Source organism: Cystoisospora suis (assembly GCF_002600585.1).
Source record: "Cystoisospora suis strain Wien I chromosome Unknown contig_1084, whole genome shotgun sequence".
Lineage (NCBI taxonomy): Eukaryota > Apicomplexa > Conoidasida > Eucoccidiorida > Sarcocystidae > Cystoisospora > Cystoisospora suis.
The window spans coordinates 30358-51966 of NW_027153885.1; the positions used below are offsets into that span (position 1 = coordinate 30358).

A 21609-nucleotide genomic window follows, 5' to 3' on the forward strand; every position below is an offset into this window, starting at 1 on the left:
TAAGGATGGCGCATCGATCTGAAGCGCGACTCCGCCGCTAGTTTTCCGGGACTTCCCTCTCGCCCTTGCTCTTCTCTGAGTCCGGCACTGAACGTGAATGGTTATGTGGTGCCCCCAACAGAAGCCAACGGACAATCCGAAAGTGGTTCTTTTTTAGAGCCTTTGTGCTATGTAGTTCCACCTTCATCCAAGATGGAGGAGCCGGTGGCCGGCGCGGGACCGTCTCTGTCGGGAGCCGACGCTGCCCATGTCTCTCCCGTCCCTCCAAAGCCTTTCTCGCAGTTGTCGGACGGACGCGTCTGTGAGGGCGAATCTCCTTGTTGCAGCCAAGGCAGTGCACCTCCCAGAAATCCTCCTTTTCCTGGTCAGCGACGGTTTCGCAGTCCGGTCAATTCACGGTGTGCAGTTGAATCTGGTAGACAGTGTCGTTGCTCTTCGCGCAAGTCTTCCCAGCCTCATTCGGCGTTGGGCTGGCGCCATGCGGTCCGGGTCGGAGCAGACCTCTCACCTCTGTGGACATTTTTTGCCGACTATGCTAGCACTTTGGAGAAGGCCACCTCATTGGCGCGCGAGAACGGGGCTGCTCTCGATCTCATGAGCTGCGTCCGCCTCCCACACTTCGAGGCTTATCCGTGTCTCTCTCACCATCGTCCCGCCGTTACGTCTTGTCGGAATTGTAAGAATGATTCTTCCTTCATGGAGCGCGACGGTTCAACGGCAGCGCCTTCTTCAGCCTGTTCCCGGCCAAAGCCTGCCGCCTCAGCGGAATCCTCTATGGAAGTCCCCATGCCAGTCGCTGACATCTACACGGACCCGGAGGGAGGCAGGCCTGACCACGACGGAGTGTTCAAGAAGGCAGAACCAGTGGGAGACAGAGGTAGCGGTTGTCTGGCGGACTCGCGGACATGCAAAGGCAAGAAGCAGGGTAGAGATGCGGGCACGCAACTCCGCTCGAGCGAGAGAGAGTCGGAAAGAACGGTGGGCATTTCCGGAGAGTTCTCGGGGGACGTCCACACAGGCGAAGAAGAGAATGAAGTTGGTCATGAGTCCCAAGCTGTCGAGGTACCATCAGACGAGAAATTTTCAAGACTCGAGCAGGCTCAAACGGCTGCACGTCGAAATTTGATTCGAATGATGGCGATGCCTACAACTGCTTTCACCGTTGTTGCAGTTCCCGAAGCTGTCGGTTTTCCTTCTCCAGGTACTCCTGGTGGAGCATCAACTGCTCCTTCCGGTGTTTCGGCACCTGCTACTAGGAATGCGCCGCTTCCTGCAGACGTCCAGAAAAATGAGTGCGTCCCTAGTATCGGCCGAAGTGCTGACAGAGTTGTATGGACTCGGAATCTGCGGGCTGCCTTGGATTCTTTCATTCTTTTGCCGTCTTGGTACGGCGGAATCGAGCGGCGTCTGCTATTACAAGAAGCTGCTCTCCTATTGACAAACACCTCCACAACCGCTCTTCTTGAGGCCTATGTTGTCCATACGCTTGAGCGGGAAGCGCGGGCTCGTATTCCACGGATGCATGGACCGGGGCAAGCGGTGGTCTCGTCTTCCTTTCCATTGTCATCTGGTTTTCTACCCTCCCATTCGCGTTCGTGTTCAGGTCTCTCTTCGGGGACTGTTTCCCCGTCGAGCAGTCGACTTGCAGGCCAGAATACTCACGAAGGTCCTCTGGCACGACAGGTAATTCTCCAGGCCCCGCAGTCGACAAGCAGTCAGTCTTCCCGTGCGCACGCGCAAAGCCACGTATCGTTAGTTCGCCTGTGGGCGCAAGAGAACTCGATGCTTCCACATTTTGTCGATTTTGACCATTCAACGTCTTCTGTTCCTGGGTTTGGCACAGACTATATTTGTACTCCGGCACTATGGAACATGGAGGGGTGCCCAGAGTTTCTTTCTCAAGCAACTGGATCCCTGTTGCCCCTACTGTTTGACGACAGCTTTCTCCCGTTCGAGTCGTATTTTTCCTCTCTCCCATCCTCTTCTCATCGCCTTCTCCCACTCCTTCTCCTGCGCGGGTCCCTTGCGGGCTTCGGACCAGGGAACTATACCGGCTCGCATCTCTCTGCTCCGCTCACTTGCAGCCGTCGAGAGCTCGCAGTTGGCTCCAGAGAAAGCCCTTCCGTCATTTCAGACGGGGCTGACGACGCGGGAAGGTTTCGCAGAAGGGAAGGTGGCAGTCACAGTGCTGCGGCAAGCGCTGACGGAAGTCTTGTCCACACGGGTCTGGAGGGCTTTCAGCTGGAGCCGGGTAGACAAGGCGGAGAGCCAGCAGCGTATACTCTCGCAATGTGGACTGCAGCTGAAGCGGAAGCGTTTTACTTGAGGTGCCTGTATACTGTAAGGAGGATATCGGCGTTGTACCAGCGTTTCCCTCCCCTTTTCTTCTTTTCGGCAAAGCAGGCAAGCAGCTTTGAGAGGTCTACTGTGCATGGTGGTGGTACCCCTGTGCTGTGGCAAGACCAACAGCAACAGCGGTTGTGGAGTTTGGTTTTCCTTATCCTGTCTTTTGATTTATCTTCCTTGTCTTCTCCGTCACCGGTTTCGCGGTTTTTGGAACAAGGTGAAGGGCATCTGGGAGTAGACCACAGCCAAGAAAAGGGTGACGGACAGAGGGAACAAGTTACGCTACGCACCCAGAGGAGGCAGGTGGAAGCGGAAGAAAGAGGCAGACTTAGTTTAGTGGCCGAGATTCTTCTCTGTTCCGCGATCCGAAACGGCCGCGTTAGCGATGTTCTTCTTATCGTTCTTTTGTGCCTTCGCTCGGTCCTTCTCAGGGCACAAGATAACAATAGTAGCAACAACCCTGGTGAGGATTTTCTTCACCCACCAGCATCTTCTTCTTCTGTCCCTTCCACATCCTCGCAAAGCTTTTCCTCTCCTTGTGGCACGAAGCGTGGTAATCAAAAGCGAAAGAAGGGGGGTCTGCAGCGTTGGGGTTCGCATCCTTTGGAGGAGTTCCAGCTGATGACTCTCTTCGACGACTTGTCCTGGACTGTAGCTACGGCATCTTCGCTCTCTCTTTCTTCATCTTTTGTCTTGTCCAGTGATGCTCGCGTAGTGGAATTTGTAGGGGGCAGCAGCAGCACTTCCGGAGATTCCTCTACTTTTCTTTCACCGGAATCCGGAGATGCCAGTCCACGAAAGCAAAGTTCTTTTCTCGAGTTTAGGCGCAGGAGCCTCTCCAGCCCTGGGGACGGCTCTTCTTTCTCATCAAGCACCCGGGAGCAACAGAGCCAACTCGGCTCCATGGGGACCCGTAGACACTCTCATCAAAACTCCTCTGCTTCTCGCAGTGGACGTGTCCCTGCTGGTGAAGCAATGCAGCAGCAGCAGCCAAGTAGTGCAGAATCGGGCGATGTGACAGGCAGCTACTCTTCAGAGAACGTTTCACGTCATCCTGCAGCTCCAGGTGGTGGAAGAGGACGAAGGCCGAGTGCCACCGGGGTCCCGACTCGGGCTGAAAGAGCAGGCGAGAATGTGCAAGGTGGGAGGAGACAGACGGAAGGAGTCGGGAGTATGAACGCACGCTCTTTCACGTCAGCCTCATCTGCGTCAAGAGACACGGGAGGGAGGACGCGTCGGTTTGGCCGGGGCACTGCCGAGCATGACCCGCTCTTGCAAACGGGACGGGACGCTTCGTTCTCTTCTGATTCATCGCCTTCTTCGGGAGACGAGCTTGTACCTCGGTCTAGTGCTGTTGCCGCTGCTCGGCAGCCAGCTGTAGTCCCGCCGAGGAGAGGGCCAAGCACCTCTCTGGCCCCGGGATCTCATCGTGGCGCGAGAAGGAGACGGGGCCGGGGTGGACCGAGAGGAGAACGGGCTGGTTCACTAGGACTTGATGATGATGGCGCAAGTAGTGGCGGCAATACATCAGCGTCGTTTTATCTTGGTGATCGAGAAGAAGAAAGTGGGTTTCTTCAGCCTGAGTTTGGTACCGAACAGGGTCGGCGGCCCGAAGGTGTCCGCTCAGATCCGGAGAGCCGAAACGCCCCATTTTCTTCGGCGAACGGAAGACAGGCCACCAGGAGACGGCGGGGTCGTGAAGGGAGGAGGAGGTGGCTGGCGCCTGCAGGTTTAGGAGTACTTCTGCAAAATACTAGGGAAAACAGAACCTCTCTGGGGAATGACTCCCTAGCGAGAAATGGAGAAACTGAGAACAGCCCAGCTGAAGGAGGGGACACTAATGCAGCTCGAGGACACCAGCAGTGGAGGGAATCTAATGTATGCGCAGCGACTCCGGTGGGGGTTCGCGTTCGAAGGAGCCAAGCGAGCCTTGCAAGTTCTCGCATGATTGCAGCCCGCGTATGTGAAGATAGTCAGTCTCATACGGTTACTTATTTCCAACTTCCTTTGGGTCTGGAGCCTAGTGATCTGGATCTTGTTGGTGACGCTCCGTCACCTTTCCTAGGTGCCGACGGAGGAAGCGAGGGTTCTAGGTCGGGTGACGCAGTTTATGCTTCTCAGAGAACCAGTGATTCCGCCGCTGCCCTTGCTCCTCAGCTTCTTGGCACTGGTTCAGGCGGTTTGCGGGGCTGGAGCTTGTCTAATCAGACCGGTGCGTCCGTGCTACGTTCTCGCGGGAGTGGTGCCGGTGTTTTTTCTAGAGTCGCTTCGCCTCCCGGAGAAGGGAGACTGGTATGTAGGTACACGGCCGTGTCTCCATCCGCGTGGGCATCTCCTCGGCCAGCTTGGAGGGAGGGCTTGGGAACCACAGGCAGGAGACATGCATCGGAAACGATGCTCTCTTCTCTGTCATACTTTCCCGGAGGCTCAAGTGAAGGTGAACCAGCAGAGGGGTTAGGCGATGCCGTCTCTGCTAATGGCGCGGCGCCTCTCTGGAGCAATCCTGAAGTGTCTGAGTCCGCTGTAGGTGAGAGTCTTCGAAGTGCTCTCCTTGACTGTATTGGACAGCCGGCATGCACAGTTACTCATACTGTTGTCCAAGAAGGAGAAAGGGAATCGCTACTCTGTGGTCCACTCCCTCCGGCTTTAGTGCGTGTACCCAGGGTAGGCTCCGGAGAGGCTCATGGGCCGAGTCTCGATTCACAAGGGCACCACTCGAGGGGGCGACCAAGGACAGACCGCGAAGCAGAAGAGGATGCAGCGGATCAGGCGCCAGCCGACGGGCAGGTGCGGGGTGGTTTCGAGGATGAGCTCTCTCCGGCCTATGTCCGTGACCAGAGCACTACGGGCGGCGAAGTCAGGTCTTCTTGGCTTTCCTCTCCCATCTTCTCCCGTTCGTCGGCACCTGCTGGTCGCCGCCTTAGGTTGGGGGACAGAGAACTGGGGAGCTTGACAGCTAGCTCTCAGCAAAGGGACACTAGGCGATTTGTGCGTTTGTTACAGAGGCACCAAATGACAGCTCAGCTGGCAGCCACGAAAGAGGCTTTTGTTTCGGGCGTGCATGTGTGTCAGCTACTTGTCTGCGAGCGGATTTGTCCTGCTCTGTTGGTAGAGGGGGTTATCCGGACGAACGAGTGGAAACCAAACTTCGATGGTGTTTTCGAAGTGGGAGTAATGATCGCGGATGCGGGGTTCCGTACGGCTTACTCCTGTGAACGAAGAAAGACTGCCGGCGTTCGGCAGCAGCGACTACGAGCAAGGAACACGGGCGATTGTCCTACACAGACACAAAGGTGGTGCAGGAGCGGGGAACAAGCGGGCAGAGAAGACGCGAAGTCTAGAGAACGTGGGACTGGGGTAGTCAGGGATACGGGGGCTCCTGATCAAGAGTTATTGTCGGCATCTCGAAGCGCGAGGGCAAACCGAAGCAGAACGTCTGGCATGCCAACTTCAAGTCCCACAGTGTGCAGTTTCAGACCGGATTCCCCCGAAGCTGATTGTGCAACTGATAATGGAAATCAGCGGGAGATTTTGCGTGTGCGCCCCTGGGGACTGCCAGGAGGGAGAGGCGGACATGCTCGAGAGAAGGGTGGGACCCTAAGTGGGCGCCCGGGGGCATGTGCTGTCAGAAGTGATGGTGTTGGTTGGACTGGTTGGGGAAGGAGTGAAACCAGCGGCTTCAGCAGCCTCCCCCTGAGAGATGGATTTCCCGTTTCCTGTTTAGGGACGCTTGCTGAGCCTCCGTCTCTTGTTTCGAGCCAATCTCCTTCAAAAACTACTCGGCCTGGCCGACTTTACGGTGGCGAGGGTGGCGCGGAGGGAGGAAAGCATGAGGTTGCAAACTTGGACAGCAGTGAAGAGGCTTTCGAGGATCAAGAAGATGGAGTCGAAGACGCAGGAACGTACATACAGCTGGGGTCTAGGTGGGAAGAGACAATTGCTGGGAACGACAGGGTGGAAGGAGGGAAGCGCGTGTGGTGTATCACCCTCGTGCTGAATGTCGAAGCCGGCGAACTGGATGTTTTCGCCGAGGGAAAGCTGGTAAGGGCTAATGTTACTCAACTTTTCTTGTGTGCCTATACATTGCCTGGTGGTTTACGGCTTGGCGCTCCGAGCATGGGTGCCCTAGCAGTGCGGGGGGCGTAACGCAAGTGTAAACACGCGATTTCGAGCGTGGGCGTCGCCGGTTTTCGGCCTGAGCTAGCACAAGCTAGCACGAAGCAGGAGGCGCTTCACCGGCTCTGTGTCCACGGAGGATGTCAGGGCATCCGTTGAGATGCACTGCTTGACTCGTCAGGAGGCACTTCGTCCGTGGCTCAAGGTATTCCGGCCGATGTGCACACGTATTGTACTCACAAGGCGCGATTTCCTCACCACGGACGGCTGTTCGTGCACGCAGGGGCGCCAGCGAACGCGCGACCGTCACCGGTATGTCTGTTGGTCCTTCAAGCTTTGCTCTCCTGCTGCTTTTGAATTCCCTTTTTTCCAGGTACATACTTTCCGGAGTCTTCCAAACTTGTCCACTGCCTCCGCTGTCTCTAAGGATTCGACTTTTTCTGTCCCTTCTTCTCTCGGTTTCCGGTTTGCCGTGTCCCTCTCTTCTCCGCTCCACTCCGTGGCTATCGTGCCATTGCCCCGTTTGTCTCCTGTTGAGCTAGATCGTCTCCTGAACTACCACCTGCAGTCGTCTCGGTCGCTGTGTCCTTCAGCGCACGCGGCTATGAGTTCTCCTGAGGCGCTCATGGCTCACCTTAGCCACGCGTTGCTCCGTATGGCTCTGAAAGTACAACTGACTGCGGAGGCGCGGATGGATGTCTCTGCTTCAGGAACCAGGTCTCCAGCCTTCCGGGTACTCGGGGATACCGGCGTGGTGCGCAGCTCATCCGGAGAAGGTGAAACTAGAGGGGAGGGCAGAGGGAAGGGGGGCTCATTCTCTGAAGCGTCAAAAGAAGACAAGAGTGGAGGGACTCGGCAGCATGTTCAAGGGCCGGACAGCACTGCAGATGCCGAACGACACAGAACGAATCAAAGTGTTGGTGACCTGAGAGTGGGGGGAGCTGGAGTCACGGAATGGATTCAAGCTGACGATCTCACTTTGGGGATCTTGCGCGAGTGTTTAGCTGTCGCTTGGGAGATATGCTCAACCAAGCAAAGAGGGTTGGTCGCCGGAAGCAAAGGGGATGGACAAATCAAGGAAGAAGAAGAGGGAAGAGGGTTTCACCGGCCAAGAGAGTGCGTCCAGAGGGAGAGAGGACAGGTAACACCAGCACCCGCAGAAGTAAAGGCGGACCGTCGGGCGGAGGGTGAACAAGATGAGGTACTGTCGCCAAGCGCAGAAAGCCCCTGGTGGAGCGAATTCGCCTCTGATGTAAGTGAGAGAATCACGACTACTTCTGACAGTTCTCCGTCGTCCTCTGGAGAAGTTTTTCCCGGTGATACGATGACTCTTGGGACATTCTACTGTCTCCTGCGTGTCTGGACACTCCTCCTCTCTAGGGCTCCTGTCTCGACTTATCTCTCAAGTAAACAGGATAGCTTGAGGAGGACGTCTAGGCCTACTTCGGCGCCCTTCTGCTATCCTTGGAGTTCCCCGGTAGCTCCCCGTCCGAGCCGTTCTCTACCGGCAGATTCAGTCTTTCGGAGTCGAAGCGAATCTGAGGTTATCTGGCTCAAAGCCGCTTTGGACCGAGCGTGCGAGGGAAGTGACGTAGCGATAGGCAGCTTGCCAACAGCCGTCTATGGGTTAGCTCTACTCGCAGGTTCGCGCGCCCGGGGAGATACGAGTGGTTTGTCTTTTCCGGTATCTGACAGAAAGCAGGCAGATCCGTCTGGAACTGTCGTGGGTCCTGGTGTTTCAGGAAACGCTGGTGGAAGGCCGTTGTCAAAGCCGTCTACTCGAAATATGTTTACGGAGTCTTTTGTCTCTGCGAACATGGCGGAAGCCGCTCGCGCCGCTGGGGCGTCTCCTGGACTTCTGCAGATCTGCATCGAAGTTCTGAAGGGGTGCTGTCCTTCCCGCTCGTGGAGGCTTCTCCTTACGAGCGCTGCCGCGGAGGCTGCAACTGTTACGGTGTGCCGATATCTCGTGGTTTCTCCTTGGGGACGAGTTTTTCTCCAGGCAGCCGGTCTACCTGAAAGCACCTCGGGATTGCACGATCCACTGCTCTCACACGGTGCGGATTCCTTTGGCACGGCTGCTGGTTCCTCTGTGGAGCGGTGCTCGCTACTAGTGGAAGCGGATGCGAGTGATATGTCGCTACCAACAATAGATCTGGAGGCCCCGCAGGAAAGTGGTGAACGCGGAGGGGAGTATCACCAAAGGTCCGTCGTGCAGACGCCTTCTGCTTCTAATCTGACCCAGCCAGTGAAGCTACGGCAGTTCGGCGGCTTCCTGCGTGTTTGTCTACCTTCACTTGTCGCCGCCTTGGAGGACTTCTACGGCTGTGTGTATGCTCCGCTACTTGTGTGGCCTACCCAGGAACGGAAAGTACAGGATTTCAAGCGAACGTCTGACGCAAGGCAGCTGCGCGCCTGGTGTGACGGTGCTGAGCAACAGTCAAGTGAAAGAGATCATGATGGTGACGAAGACAAGTCTGCTACTTTGCGGGGTGGTTTAGCGCTGCAGGTTCAGTCAGACGGGAGTCAAAGTTTACGTGCCTTTGAGCTTCGAAGCCTGGCCAACCGTGCGTTCTGTACTCTTGCTACTTTAGGGGGGAATACCGGTCTCCTAGCCTTAGCCATCACACACTGTCCATCGTCTCTTATCCTGCGACTTCTGCGGGTTTTAGTAGCACTTGCGTGTCCTCCTTCCAGGACGGTGCTCCGCATAGCATCAGGTGATCAATTTGAGGGCAGCACGGACTGTCAGCGGGTGGTCGCAGTGAGCGAAAACGTTCTCAAAGCTCCTGGATCAGGAGAAGTGAAGAAGGATGAAACGGAGAGAATGGCGAAGGAGGGGAGAGCAGACCCGATGAACCAGACGGATAGCATTCACACAGTCGAGTGCCAAAAGAAGGCAGACAGTCCGGCTGAGCGTAGTGTCCCCGCGTCGCCCGAGGTAGACCAAGACGAAGAGTTGAGGGACGAGATGATGGTTTCCATTGAGAAATTAACACGGCTTGTGTTGCGGCCGCTCCGTCGTATGCTGCTCCAGATTTTCCTTTGTGTTCGGAGGGAACTGTTACACGCGGTGGCTGAAGGAAAAGAAGAACAGCTGCGGAAACGGGGTGCTGAGGAGCAGCGACGTATCAGGCGGATGCTGTCTTCCTCAGGCAGGTCTCGGTCAGGTTCTGTGAAAGAAAGGAAGGCCGAGCGAGACGGTGCAGACGGGCAAATCTTAAAAGGATGTGAGATTGCCAGTGAAAATGATGACAGTGGAGGAAAAACAGATCCGCTTCGTAGAGTGATAAGCGCTACGGTGGCAGGTGTGGCAAGCGAAACCGGATTCCCACGAGAGCAAGAAGACAGGAGACAAGGGAGAAGACTCCAGGCGAGGCCTCGTCCACAAGGCCGAACTCCTTCTCCCTTTTACGTTGGGCCGTTATCGGGGGAAGACGAAGGTGCGCTGCACTCTTCTATAAGCCAAGCGCATACACACGACGTGTCTTCGTCGGTCTCTCCGGTCCATGTGGAGAGGGACGGGTATCCAGGGGCGGGTGCAAGCTGTGCTGCCGGCCACCAGGGAAGTAATGTGAGTTGTTCCCGAACACAGCGTTCTTCATTCTGGGTTGAGCCTCCACCTCTACGCCAGAAGGTCCGTCGACATCTCGACCTCCTTTCCGATGCGTTCGATCTTGTTTTTGGCGCTTTGTCATCTAGTCCTGAAACTCTTTCGTTGAAGTCTTCGTTATCTCTCCCGTCTTCTGACCAGCGGGGGAGGAAGCCAGACTCATTTATCACCCGCCATACACCTTCGCTTGCGGAGGGAAGCTTCCAAACAGGTTTGGCGGTTCAGGTGAAGTGTTCCCATCGTCTTTTGTCTCGTGTTTGCGAGCTGATGGTTTGCCAACTCATGCTTCTTGTAAAGTTTCGCAGACAGCAATTGTTTGTGGCTCTGCTTCCCTTCATGGCTCCTGGGGCTTCAATAGCCGGTGCTCATGGGGATGGCACACCGATTGTCTTACTAGAGATGCTAGACATCTTCTTTCTTGCGGTGCTTCCAAAGCTCCTCTCTTTCTCAGGGGTGTTAACATCATCTGCTATCTACGCCGATATGGTTCTTGCGCTTTGCACCAGTAGCAATCCCGCTGCTTCAGTCTTCGAAAGAAAGAATAACGGAGCAATGTGGTGGCGCAGAGGTGCTGGGTCTTTGTCTTCCGCAAATAGCCTACGAACACGTAGCAGTCGCCCGGTCGGAGCACTAACCGACAGTGGAGAGACGCATCAGGGGGACGTGCAACAGCAGGGTGAAGCAGGACACCTCGGAGAGGAGGGGCAGCCAACCGAATACGAAGAAGAGCGCGGTCCAAGAGGCGGTGCCTCTCTAGGGGTGCTGGTGTGTTGGCCAGACGCGTTGCCTGCTATTCTCGGCGCAGTCCAGGGAGGGCGTCAGAAGCAGAAGGGCAGGCGAGCCAGAGCAAAGACTCGGAGGGCTCTGTCTTCTTCTTCTTCATCGTCTTCATCAGAAGAGGAGGAAGATGGAGATCGCAGCTGGTTAGAGGAGAGTTTGTTCATGCTTCCGTCCCCCAGTAGAGCGTACCGCCGGATGCGCGAAGAGGCTTGTAGTGTGTATGTCATCGAGACGAGGCATCCCATGACAATGGTGATGGATTTTTGTTTACTTCTTGATTTCACAAAGTTGTGGGGTTCTCGGGGAACGACACCCCTCGGTGACGATGGGACAGGTGAAAACACAACGGAAAGCGGTGATACCTTTGACTCCCTTCTGCGTGGAAATACGACACATGGAGTTGACGTGCTCAGTGACGCTTCTTTGAGTGCAGCAACCAGTCTTGGACGGATGCAGGTAACAGGCACTGTTCTCGAGGACTGGCTCAGGGGCGAAAGTAGCATGAGTGGAGGTGAAGGAGCGCAGAGGGTGAACATTCGCTTTGATCCTCGAAGCAACATCTCTGATTCCGGAACTGAACTGAACGTGAAGGTAGGGTTCTAAAGGCTTATCAGACGCGCGTGCTCTGGTCGTTTGTTCTCTTCTCGCGATGCACGTCAAGTCTGACTATTGACGATGTGCCGCTGAAATGTGACCCCTTCTACGGGAGGGGCTGCAGTTTACGCACTGGCCGGCCCTCCTGGCTCGTCCGCCTTTCACAGGATTACCCAAGTATTTGGTAGGGATTTGTTGTCGTATGCCAACAGTTTCCGAGGCCCAGTCAACCCAGCGTACGCCTCGGCGCGTTGCCGGCTCACAGAAGACACCCAGCAAAAGAGCCCGGAGTGCTGCTAGCCGCGAAGCTGTATCTAGTCGCATCGCACGACAACCTCAATGTCTGAGCCGCTCTACTCTCAGCAACCGCGGTCACAGTCCGCTGGTCGTTGTCCCTGCTCCCCTGCTTAATCGTACATTCCAGTGCCTTCGTGTTTTGTTTCGCACCCGCCTGTGTGGCAGGTAGTGACTCGACAAGGAGCGGTGAAGACGCAGCAATGTTTCGAGAAAAACTTCCCCCGTATGAAGTTCAAGGACGTGAAATCGATTGAGGTGAGATATTTATGTCGCGCTCATACCGCTACTACCGTGGCCCGTCCCGCTCCTAGTGTTATGACAATGGAGCCCAGATCTCTAGCGAGAAACTCTTTGGAGGCAACAAGCATCCGGGACTTGATGACGCACGTTGGTCCGTCGTCGCTTTCTGGAGAGCAGGATGACATCTCGAGCTTGTCTTATCTTTCGTTGTCAGATCGTATATGTTTCACTCACGCGTGTCTCTTCCGGTTTGGCCGTGTTTGTCGGAGTCCAGCTGTACATGCTGGAAGTATTCCTGAATGCGAAGGCAAACAGGCCTGTGTCACTCTGCCACCACGTCCCTTGGCTGATGCGTACGTTCCTGGCGGTATAGCTTGTTTGTCCACGTTTAGCATACGGATTGCATGGCCATCAAAAAGTAGTGTCTTTCTTTTGTGTGGTTTTTTTTTTTCCCTGTGCCCCTCAGTTCGACTTCGGGTTGGCCTATCCAAGTACGGACTGGGGTTTTCGTTGCCAGGTAGAGGCTTACAAGCAGTGGACGCGCCAGCAGACCCACCCATCAGTTGAACTTCTTCTTGCTGCCTATGAGACCTCCTTCACGCTCATCCACCATGTTGTTGATGACCTCTCCCCGTTGTGTCCCGCATCTTCTTCCTCCTCTTCGTCCTCTATCCTCACCGCTTTGGGCGGTCCAGATTTTGCGTCGGCCATCTGTACCCTTAGGCCGTTACTTCTTTCTCAAGATGTTTTGCTTCTCAATCCTCAGTCGTGTTGCAGAATGCAAGGTGAAGACAGATCGTTCGGGGCCATCGGCAGTTTCCACGTGTCTCAGTCGGGCTCCGAGAAACAACCAGGGCAAGCAGTTTCCATAACAAGAAATGACAGCGCGAGCCATCCCCCTGCAGCCTCAAACGGGCCGTCAGAAAGTCGAACTGTTCAAGATGCAGAGCACAGCGTTCTGACGAGTGTCCCAGATGCCGACCGCAGTAAACAAAAGGGTTTTGACTCCTACTTGCTCGAGTGCCAGCGCAGTCAGCGCCTGCATGGTTTTTCTGCTGTATCCATGGTCCCTTGGGCTAGATGCGCAAACATGCTCCGTACCGCCGCTGCGAATCTGCAGACCGCCACGCAGAAGATTGGTGGAGCAACTAGCCTGTCAGGACAAAGGCCTCCTCCTCTCTTCGAGGCTGCTCCGTTGCATTCTGCTGGCCTGTTTTCTGCTGAGTCCTTCTCTTCTCACGCCTCGCTTTCTTCAGCTGCCTCGTCGTCGTTTTTTGTAAACGCTGTCCTGTTGGATTTTGTTTACGGGCGCTCAGCAGTCGCCCGGGCGATTATTGCGGCTGGGACGCGTTTCTTCTCCAGCCGTGCATCGCGTTTGATCGGGCCGCCTTTGCTGCCTGGCACTCCCGCTGGACTTGCGATTGCCGAGCGCACTATTTTCGCTCTTCATCTTCTGCTTCTCCCTCCTGCCGCGTCAGTGTTTTTTGGTGTCGTGGAGGCATGCCTTGATGGACTGCGACAGTCCCCAGTGGAAGACGAGGACAAAAAGTCAGCAAGACAAGAGCGGCGCAGCGCTGCGATGGGCTTGACTCGCCCACGCACCGTTTCCTACTTGGAACCTTCTTCGCCTGCGGGCTCCTGCCTCGAGAGTAGAACGGGCGGAGGGGGCTCTTGTTCTCTCTCAGCGGGCGGTGCTAGGGGCCCCCCATGCACGAGCGACAGTGAGCACACGGACGAGGCTGCATCAGTACAGTTGCCTACTCTGCTACAGCTGCTTTGGTATATTTCGGCTCAAATGGTGCGATTGGAGATCCATAAGGTGGCTCAGCGTCAGGTGGACAAAAGCGCTGAGGCCCTGCGAGGGAAGGGATCTGACCCGAAGACAGTGCTCTCGCGGGAAATCACGAATCGGGGTCTCTTTCTTCTCGAATGGCTGCATCTGACTCCTGCAGCCGCTTTGGATGAAAAGAGATTTGAAGAGTTGCCGTTGCAGCTGCATCAGTTGAAAACGGTGCTCCTGCGGGACCGAACTCTTCAGACAGTGCTTCGGGTGGCGTTGCGCACTGGAGTCGGCACGAGGAGCGGAGAGCACCAGCAACGGGAGGTCCAGTCACGAGAGAGAGGACGGGAGAGAGAGCAGCAGCCGGTTCATTCAGAAACGAGATGCCTCGCAACGGCAGTAGACTTACTCCATAGCTACGGAGTCCGTGTATGCGTCGCCGTCCAAGCACTCACGTTGCTGATGAGAACTCTTCAGCAGAATATCTGTCTGCAGTCCTGGATTGAGGAATCTCTTGTAAATCTGGAGTCGGGGTCTACAGAAAGAAAGACAGGAGATGAGAGCCAGAGTGAGGAGGGACCGGAAGAAAAGGTGGACACGACGGCGGAAGAAGGAGTAGGGTCCCAGTCAAAAGTAAAGCGGTGGCAGCCAAGAAATCACGAAAAGAAGAGAACAAAAGTAGATCTGATTGCTGCAGCTAAAGTGGGAGAGCTGTCGTGTTTGGCTGTCGATGCTGCCTGGCGGTTATTACGATTCCTAGGGACTCTCTCGGAGGCGATTGCCGGGGGCAAAGGAAACGTAACAGAGGAGGATGAAACACGCGGACGCATGCTGGCAGTCGTCAGTGCTTCCGCCCTCCCCAGGTAGGAGCGCAGTCATGGCAATGATGAGAGGACTGTAGTCTTGTCTGCCACCCTTACGCTGTATTTGCGGGTGAAGAATGCCATGCATAACTGTTGTTTCTGTGTCGTAGAACGCACTGAGTGCTCGGATGAGAGCCGTCGGGTAGCGAGCAGACACTCTTCTGGTTTGTGAGCGGGGCTATTGAACTCTGCGAACTTCAGATACCTCCGGACAAGAGACGCTGGAGACGGCGGCTGAAAATTCACGCTTTGCAGTGGGTTCCAGACCGGCAGAGGCAGTCGAAGGCTGCTTGTGACTCCCATTGGTGCGGGTGGCTCACTTCAGTGGCTTCTTTGCCATGGTGCGAATGCTGTTTTTCTCTGTGTACATCGGCAGGTGTTTCGTCACTGATTATGAGAGACTCCTTCGGCCAATCCTCTCGTTCTGCGGAGCATCTTTCTATTCGTCTTCTGGTTTCGTTAGTTCAGCCTCTCTCCCAGCTCTACCTCATTTCCTTCTTGGCGTTTCAGCAGTACTGCCTTTCGCTCCTGAGGGCGATTCCGGCTTCTCACTAAAAGATGGGGTCGTCTCTAGTGGTAACGTGTCGTCTAAATCACAAGGCGGTGTCCTGGTCTCATCTCTTTGCGGAGTGATAGAAACGCTTGCTGATTTCTTTTTTGTTTCCTCTTCCGGTCCGTCGGAACCACCCAGCGTTCTCAACCCTGCCTATCCCTACGGCTTTGGCATCCAACTAGCTGCGTTATCCAGAGCCTGGCTTGTTCCGTACCTCCTCGCACTCGTGAGTGTCGTGGCCGCTGCTCGGTGTGCGCGGCTCCGGTCGGCGGGAGCGTGGAAAGCAGAAACAGGAAGGATAGTGGTAGGCGACGGTTTAAGGTCGCGAAGGGCGAAAAATGGGGTCGCTTTCAAAGGTGTGGAGCACACAGCAGACGAAGAGATTCAGCGCGCAAGAGATGAACTGGCGGCTGTAGTGCGCTGTGCCCGAAAAGTTGTGCAAGCTACAGGCCGGGGGTTCAGAAAGATCTTGGAGTGGCAGACACCGAAGAGGCACGTGGCCATTCCTCTCCCTGTTTTTGCTTGTGGAGGTGCACGCGAGACTGTGCCTGCGTCTCCGCCGACTTCAGTATCCTCTTCTCCACACGCGCCGCGGCCTACCGAGAAACGACCACGTAGTCGACCGCGTATTCTTCCGAGGCTGAGAAACTACCACTCTTCTTCTTCGTTCCCTGCGTGTCCGATTTCCCACCAGACAGCCGGAGCCGGAGTGCCTATACGGGGTTTCAACTCGGGGGGTATCCTTGGAACCAGGGGAAGTCTGAAGTTGAGTAGCTCAGCATCGGCTGCTCTGTTGACTGAGCCGTGGACCCGACAAGCCCAGGAGGTGACAGAAGCTCCGCTAGAAGCAAAAGATACTCCGTCAAAGGGTGTCGTTTCTCTTGCTGCCGTTTCGCGGCAGGATTCCGGCGTGAGAGCTATGCTGCGTCGTGCCGGGAACCATTTGAACAGCCTCGCTTCAGTCAGCTTCAGTGACGCCATCGTGGAAGTCGCGCTAGTGTTTGTCCCCCAGTGTCGTTCTTCTTTTTCACGTCCTTGCTATGGAGTCTCTCAGGAGACAGAAGTCTGCTCCGCGGGATTTGGAGCTTCACTGGCTTCTGTCCCTGCTGACGCGAGTGTGGCCAAACTCTTGGACAGGCATTTCAGGAAAGTTGATCAATGTTTCGTCGCTGCCTGCTGTCCTGTGCCCTCGTCCTTGCCGACCAAGGGACCGGACCTCGGAGGCGGGGCCACGGGCTGTGACAAATTCATGCCGGATGGTACTTCCTTGGTGCCAGGGGGCAACGAACGCGAGCTGGGTGTGCCGCCGTCATCAGGCGGAACAAGCACGCAAGAACATGATTTGAAGAAGGGAGCAAGGTCCTGCGGGTCAGGCCTGTCAAAGGGCGCACGCGTCGGTAGCGATGCAGACGACACAGGAACACTGCGTTTGGAACTTTGGGTCAGGACAGCGGGTCAGGCTTTCACGGATCTTCTCGCCTCTGGGGCCGGAAGTGTTGGGCACGTCTTGGGAAGCCCCAAAGACCGAAACCCGAGCCAGCTCGAGAAGCGCCGCCGCAGCACACGCTACTCCTGCTATGCTGTAGTGGCTCCCCGTAGCAAGAAGTCAACTGGAGTCGCAGCCACGCCGTCTGCCTCTGGCACCACGCATCGGTCATCATCTCAAAAAGAAGCGGTCGGCGGACGTGTTGCTGGCAGTGGAGGCGCAAGGAGTGATTCAGCGAACAGGAACCGTCTTGCGCAATACGACTGGCATGCCCAGGCACCTGCACGCCTTGGCGTAGGTGTGGCTGCTACTGGCTCGGTGGGTTTGCCGCGTACACCTCGCGGTGGGCACCCGGGCTCGGGGTCAGGGGTTCCACCTCTCAGCGGTTTAGCCAGCGGTGGGGTCTCGCGACCTTCTTCGTGGCCCGTCGAGCCGAGTCCTCCAGCTGTCGTGGTGGAGAGCAATGCTCGTGAAGAGGGAGAGCGAGCAGACCTGTCAGCAACCGACCTTGTGCTTCGTCGTACACCCTCGATGCGTGCTCGGTTCCTAGCCGCGGCTGAAGAGGCCCCACAGCTCTCAAGCACGTCCGGATACCTGCTCGCCCAGGGCGTGCCCCCTCCTTCGCCGAGACCAACTTCTCCGACTGTCTTTGCTGGGGACGCGAGTGTGAGCGCGAACGTAGAACTTAGGAGAGTCAGCGACGCAGCAGCGGGGGGTGACGGACGGCCCCGGTTTGACAGGATTCCAAGAAGGAATGAATTCGGCGGACGAGACGAACCTGTGATAGGCCGAGAAGGCGAAACGGGACAGAGTGCTTCTGTGCCGACGGAACGGGCAGGACAGGACAGAAGAGCGGGTTGTCCTTCCAGAGTGACTGAGGAAAAGGGGCAACAAGAGAGAGACTCTTCGAGCGATTTCAGCGGAAGCGACGAAGGAACCGACGACGGATGGTGGCAGGGTGGAAAAGCTAGCACGACTAAGACGAGAATCGTTCAGATCTCAGAGAGGAAAGGAGGGGCTCCAGGGTGGCTAGGGACGGTTCCTTTTACTCGGCTTTTGGTTCCAAATGAGTCTTCGTGGAGAGAGGCGGCCGAGCTCGCGATGACGTCTCGGAAACCAAGAGTCATCTTCTGTGGAGGAGACAGATTACCAGTTCACGGTGCGAGAGTGTCTCGGTCGGTTGTGTCTCGCGTGCGGCTTATTAGAGAGATGAAAGACAGCACTCTCGACTATGAACAGAGGACAGCCGTCAAAGACCATCGCGAGAGGGAATGCTGCGTGGGGCTACCAGAGCGGAAGGAGTGTCCGTTACTGGAAAGGCAAGGGCCGGCGTCGAATCTCGGAAGAAAGATTCACAGAGGATGCGAGTTGGTGTCGGCAGAGGCGGCGAATCGGGTAACAGCGTTGCGTGGAATGATTTTTGTCGAGATGGGAGAGCTGAGTGAGCTAACTCCCGAGCAGGTTCAACGCGGGTTTGAAGACCATTTGACGGCTCTTGCTGCTAGTAATGTTGATAGAGTTGCTTCGTCTGTTCCAGCTGTCAAAACACCTGGCCCTAATCTTTCGAGAATGTTAATCAGCCCCTCCTTGAGACCGTCTTCGTTGTCGCGGGCGCATGCAACGGAGGCCAGACATCAGATAGTTCCGACCTCCGCTTGGCCCACCCACTTCTCGAGTGGAGCTGCCCAGGACGGGTCTCTGAGGACAGGAGAGCTGGAGGACTGGACGGCAAATTCTACAAGTCCAGACCCACGCCGAGCCGAACAGCCCTCCGTCAGCGGGGCGGCGTCCTCTCCCTCTTTGGATCCCGTAGTGAGTTTCGTTGGTTCGTCTTGTGCACGGACCGATTCCAACACCTCAGAACAGTCAAGAAACAGAGCACGCGGAGAAACGCCTTTGCCTTCATGCCAGTCGTCTCCTGATCAGAGCTTCGTAGAGCACCGCTCTGTGAGATCCGAACGGTGTCTGAGTGTGCGTCAGCAGCAGGCGAATGTCTTGCAAACTCTCGATGCGCTGGATATGCAGAGGGACTGGCTGCATGTGGTTGCTACAATGGGAGACTATTTGTGGTTAGCATTTCGATCCGTGGTAGGACTTGCTCTCGGACCTCATCTTCGCCTTGTGTGCGCATTTCTCCATTTTACACAAAACAGTGCGGAGGACGGAAGCACAAATATTGACACAAGAAAGAGCACTGAGAAGTGTCCAAATGTGGTGCCCAAGCAATTACGTGGGCAGGTGGACGCGGAGAAGTTTCCTCGTCATCGTGGTCGCGTGGAACCCCGTCTCCATCCCAGAGTCACGCGCCCTCGGTTGTTGTTCTCCTTAGTGAACACGTGCTTGCGCGAGTTCGGTCTCTTATTGAGATGGTGCGTGGGACACCTCGAGCACACATCTTGCTCCCTCACCGACCAGGCCGGTGGTCAGCCTGATCGAAGTCTCTCATGGATGTTATCCTCCCTGCATCCATCGATGGAGCTTCCTCAACCTCTTTCACGTTCTCACCTGGCTGCGCTAATGCTGAGATTGTTGGACGTCTCTGGCAGTACTCGGAGCGGCTTGCCTACGCGGAAGTCAGCCGGTCCTGACTCCGGACCAGGTACTTCGGTCTTCGCACAGCCTGCTGACTCGCCAGACGGGGACCCGAAGGCGGGGACAAGCGCCGCACTGCAACAAGGCAACAATATACGGGCCTGTGAACCGAGAGGATTGGGCGAGCGTCGTTCCATTTCGGCGGCTTCACCGGGTGCTCTCTCAGCTGATGCGTCTGACTGTCTCTTTCGATCTTCTCTTTTTGCGTTGCAACTCACATCCCAACAGTACTTTCATTTGACTCCCACTCAGCCTGCAACTCTGTTACCTGATATGTTGTTGAGTGGCGTTGGCTTAGGGAGCAGCTATCTTACGGACCTTATCTGGCACACCACTCTACACTCGGAGAACAGCAGGGGACGGTCGTCGGACCAAAGCAATTTCCCCCGGGAGTGGCCGGCCTGGACCTCCGGCCGGCAAACGCGATCCCTTGATGCTGCCCTAGGGCTTCGAAACAAACTCCTTCTTGAACTGGAGAGGATATCGAAGGCCGGCGCTGTTAGAGGTGGCTGCCGGTCGGAAGTCACCGCTGCGTTCTTATCCTCTTTTTCAGATAAGCCAAGCCACACACTTGGTCCGCTGTCCGCGTTGGTGTGTGCGTTAGACGTGGGCCGAGAAAAGACACTGCAACTACAAGAGGCAAAACAAGGACCGGCACAGTTTGAGCCTTCAGCTTCACCGAGAGAAGGAAGTGGCGGACAGAGGGAACGGCGTTTCTCCCGCTTCGCCGGCATCTTCCCAACGCCTGCGCATGCAGGGTGTGTCGCTCATTCAACTGATCGAGTCAGCTCAAGACACACGGATGAGAAGATGGCCTACGTGCGGTGGACAGAGCAGCTTCCAATGTGTCTCACCGCTGAAGCTGTAACTATTGGGGTTCTGCAGTTGCTTCAGTGGATTCTTGAGTTTCGAGGCATTGACGTTTTCGATGACCAGACTGTTGAAGTGCAGGCGTTGTGGGGCGGGGCGAAGACGGCTGAACAGGCTGGAATTGAGTCCAGCTGTGCTGGTGCGTCCTCCGGGTCTGGTGAGGGGAGCGGTGGTGAACAGTGCGTGGCTGGTGCAGTCGCCGGAGGGAAGGAGGCCGCAGACAGAAGCCCTTTGAGTTGCGCGTATCCAACCAAGTCGACGCAGTCGGCTTCTCTCGCTTCTCACTGTAGTGACGACCAAGGCTTGTTGAGCGGGGATCTCCTTTCCCGCTTGTTGGCAGCCAGTATCTGTGGTCGGCCATATTTGGGGCGGTGCCTGTTCCGACTTTTGCGTCTCCTCTTGACGTCAAGGTTCCTCAGGGTTGCCGCCTGCGCAGCCAACTCTCCGGAACCTTCAGGACACAAGAGGACACCTTCAGATGCAGGGGCGGAACTGTCGGCTTTTCTTGATCTGTACCCGAGCTCAGTCCCACAGGTGGTAGCGCGTGCGCCTCTCCTCCCTGCCCCCCCTGCTTGGCTGCTGTGGGATCTCACCGGACTTGGACTGAGTCAAGCGAGCGAGCACGCAGATCCGCAGCAGACGGCGGCCCCAGGATATCGTGCACGCGAAGGGGCGCCGCCGAACGAAGAGAGGTATTCGGCCCGCAAGGTAGCAGGAGCGACTGATGACGTGTCAGTCACATCAGGGATTAGAAACACCTCTCACCCATTTTTACAGCCCGCTACACATGGTAGGGCTGTTACTAAGCCGTATGCGGAGGGTCCACCAGTGCTGCGTAGCGGCGGTGCGAGCGGGCAGTGCGTGGCTAGAAAGCCTGTTCCCCGGCCAGCAGCTGCCAACCGCTCCTTGTCGTGCTCCGCCTTTCCTTGTTCAGTGAGGCACCCGCAGACTGGAGTTGGCGGAAAATCAGGAGCGGGCCTGGAATGTGTGTGGGCGGGTCACGGCAAGAATATGCCTGTACTGCACCAAAAGCTGTTGCCATCCTGTTCGAATGGATCGTCGTCGTTGTATCGTCTTATTCCCTCTCCTGCTGGTTTCCCTCCCGCAAATTTGGCACGAGACAGGGTGGACGATCCGCGTCTTTGGGGCTCGTCTACGTCTCTGGTCCAACCAGTTGTCCTCCGAGCGTCGATTCCTTTGCCAACTCTTGGGCCCAGCTGGTACCGGCTTGCGGTAAAGCCTGGTTGTGGATGGTTTGAGGTCACTGCCATGAACGGTTTCTCGTTGAGGAGATTTTGTCTCGGACAGGCGAAGCAGTCGGGTATCAAGCACTCTGACCTTCTTCCCGGACTAGGCCTCGATGTGCCCGCGTCGCGAGCTGGAAAGGACTTCGGTTTCAAGGTAAGGAGAAGATCGGCGTATGGCAACGGTCCCCGAAGTGAACTCGTGTTTTTGAGAGTAGTAGAGGGACAGAAAGGA

General features: G+C 56.2%; 1 protein-coding gene across 1 annotated transcript in view; it reads left to right on the plus strand.

Annotated features, from left to right (window-relative positions):
• Positions 1 to 175: 175 nt before the first annotated feature.
• The window catches only part of CSUI_002616 (hect-domain (ubiquitin-transferase) domain-containing), a gene marked incomplete at its 3' end in the record, with an annotated part of 36569 nt that continues 15135 nt past the window's right edge, over positions 176 to 21609 (plus strand). Inside the window, exons 1-5 of the mRNA XM_068062816.1 lie at positions 176 to 6387; positions 6836 to 11446; positions 11912 to 12001; positions 12453 to 14629; positions 15006 to 21531. Coding sequence (XP_067925211.1) covers positions 193 to 6387; positions 6836 to 11446; positions 11912 to 12001; positions 12453 to 14629; positions 15006 to 21531 — 19599 coding nt within the window. The remainder of the gene's footprint in view (positions 6388 to 6835; positions 11447 to 11911; positions 12002 to 12452; positions 14630 to 15005; positions 21532 to 21609) is intronic.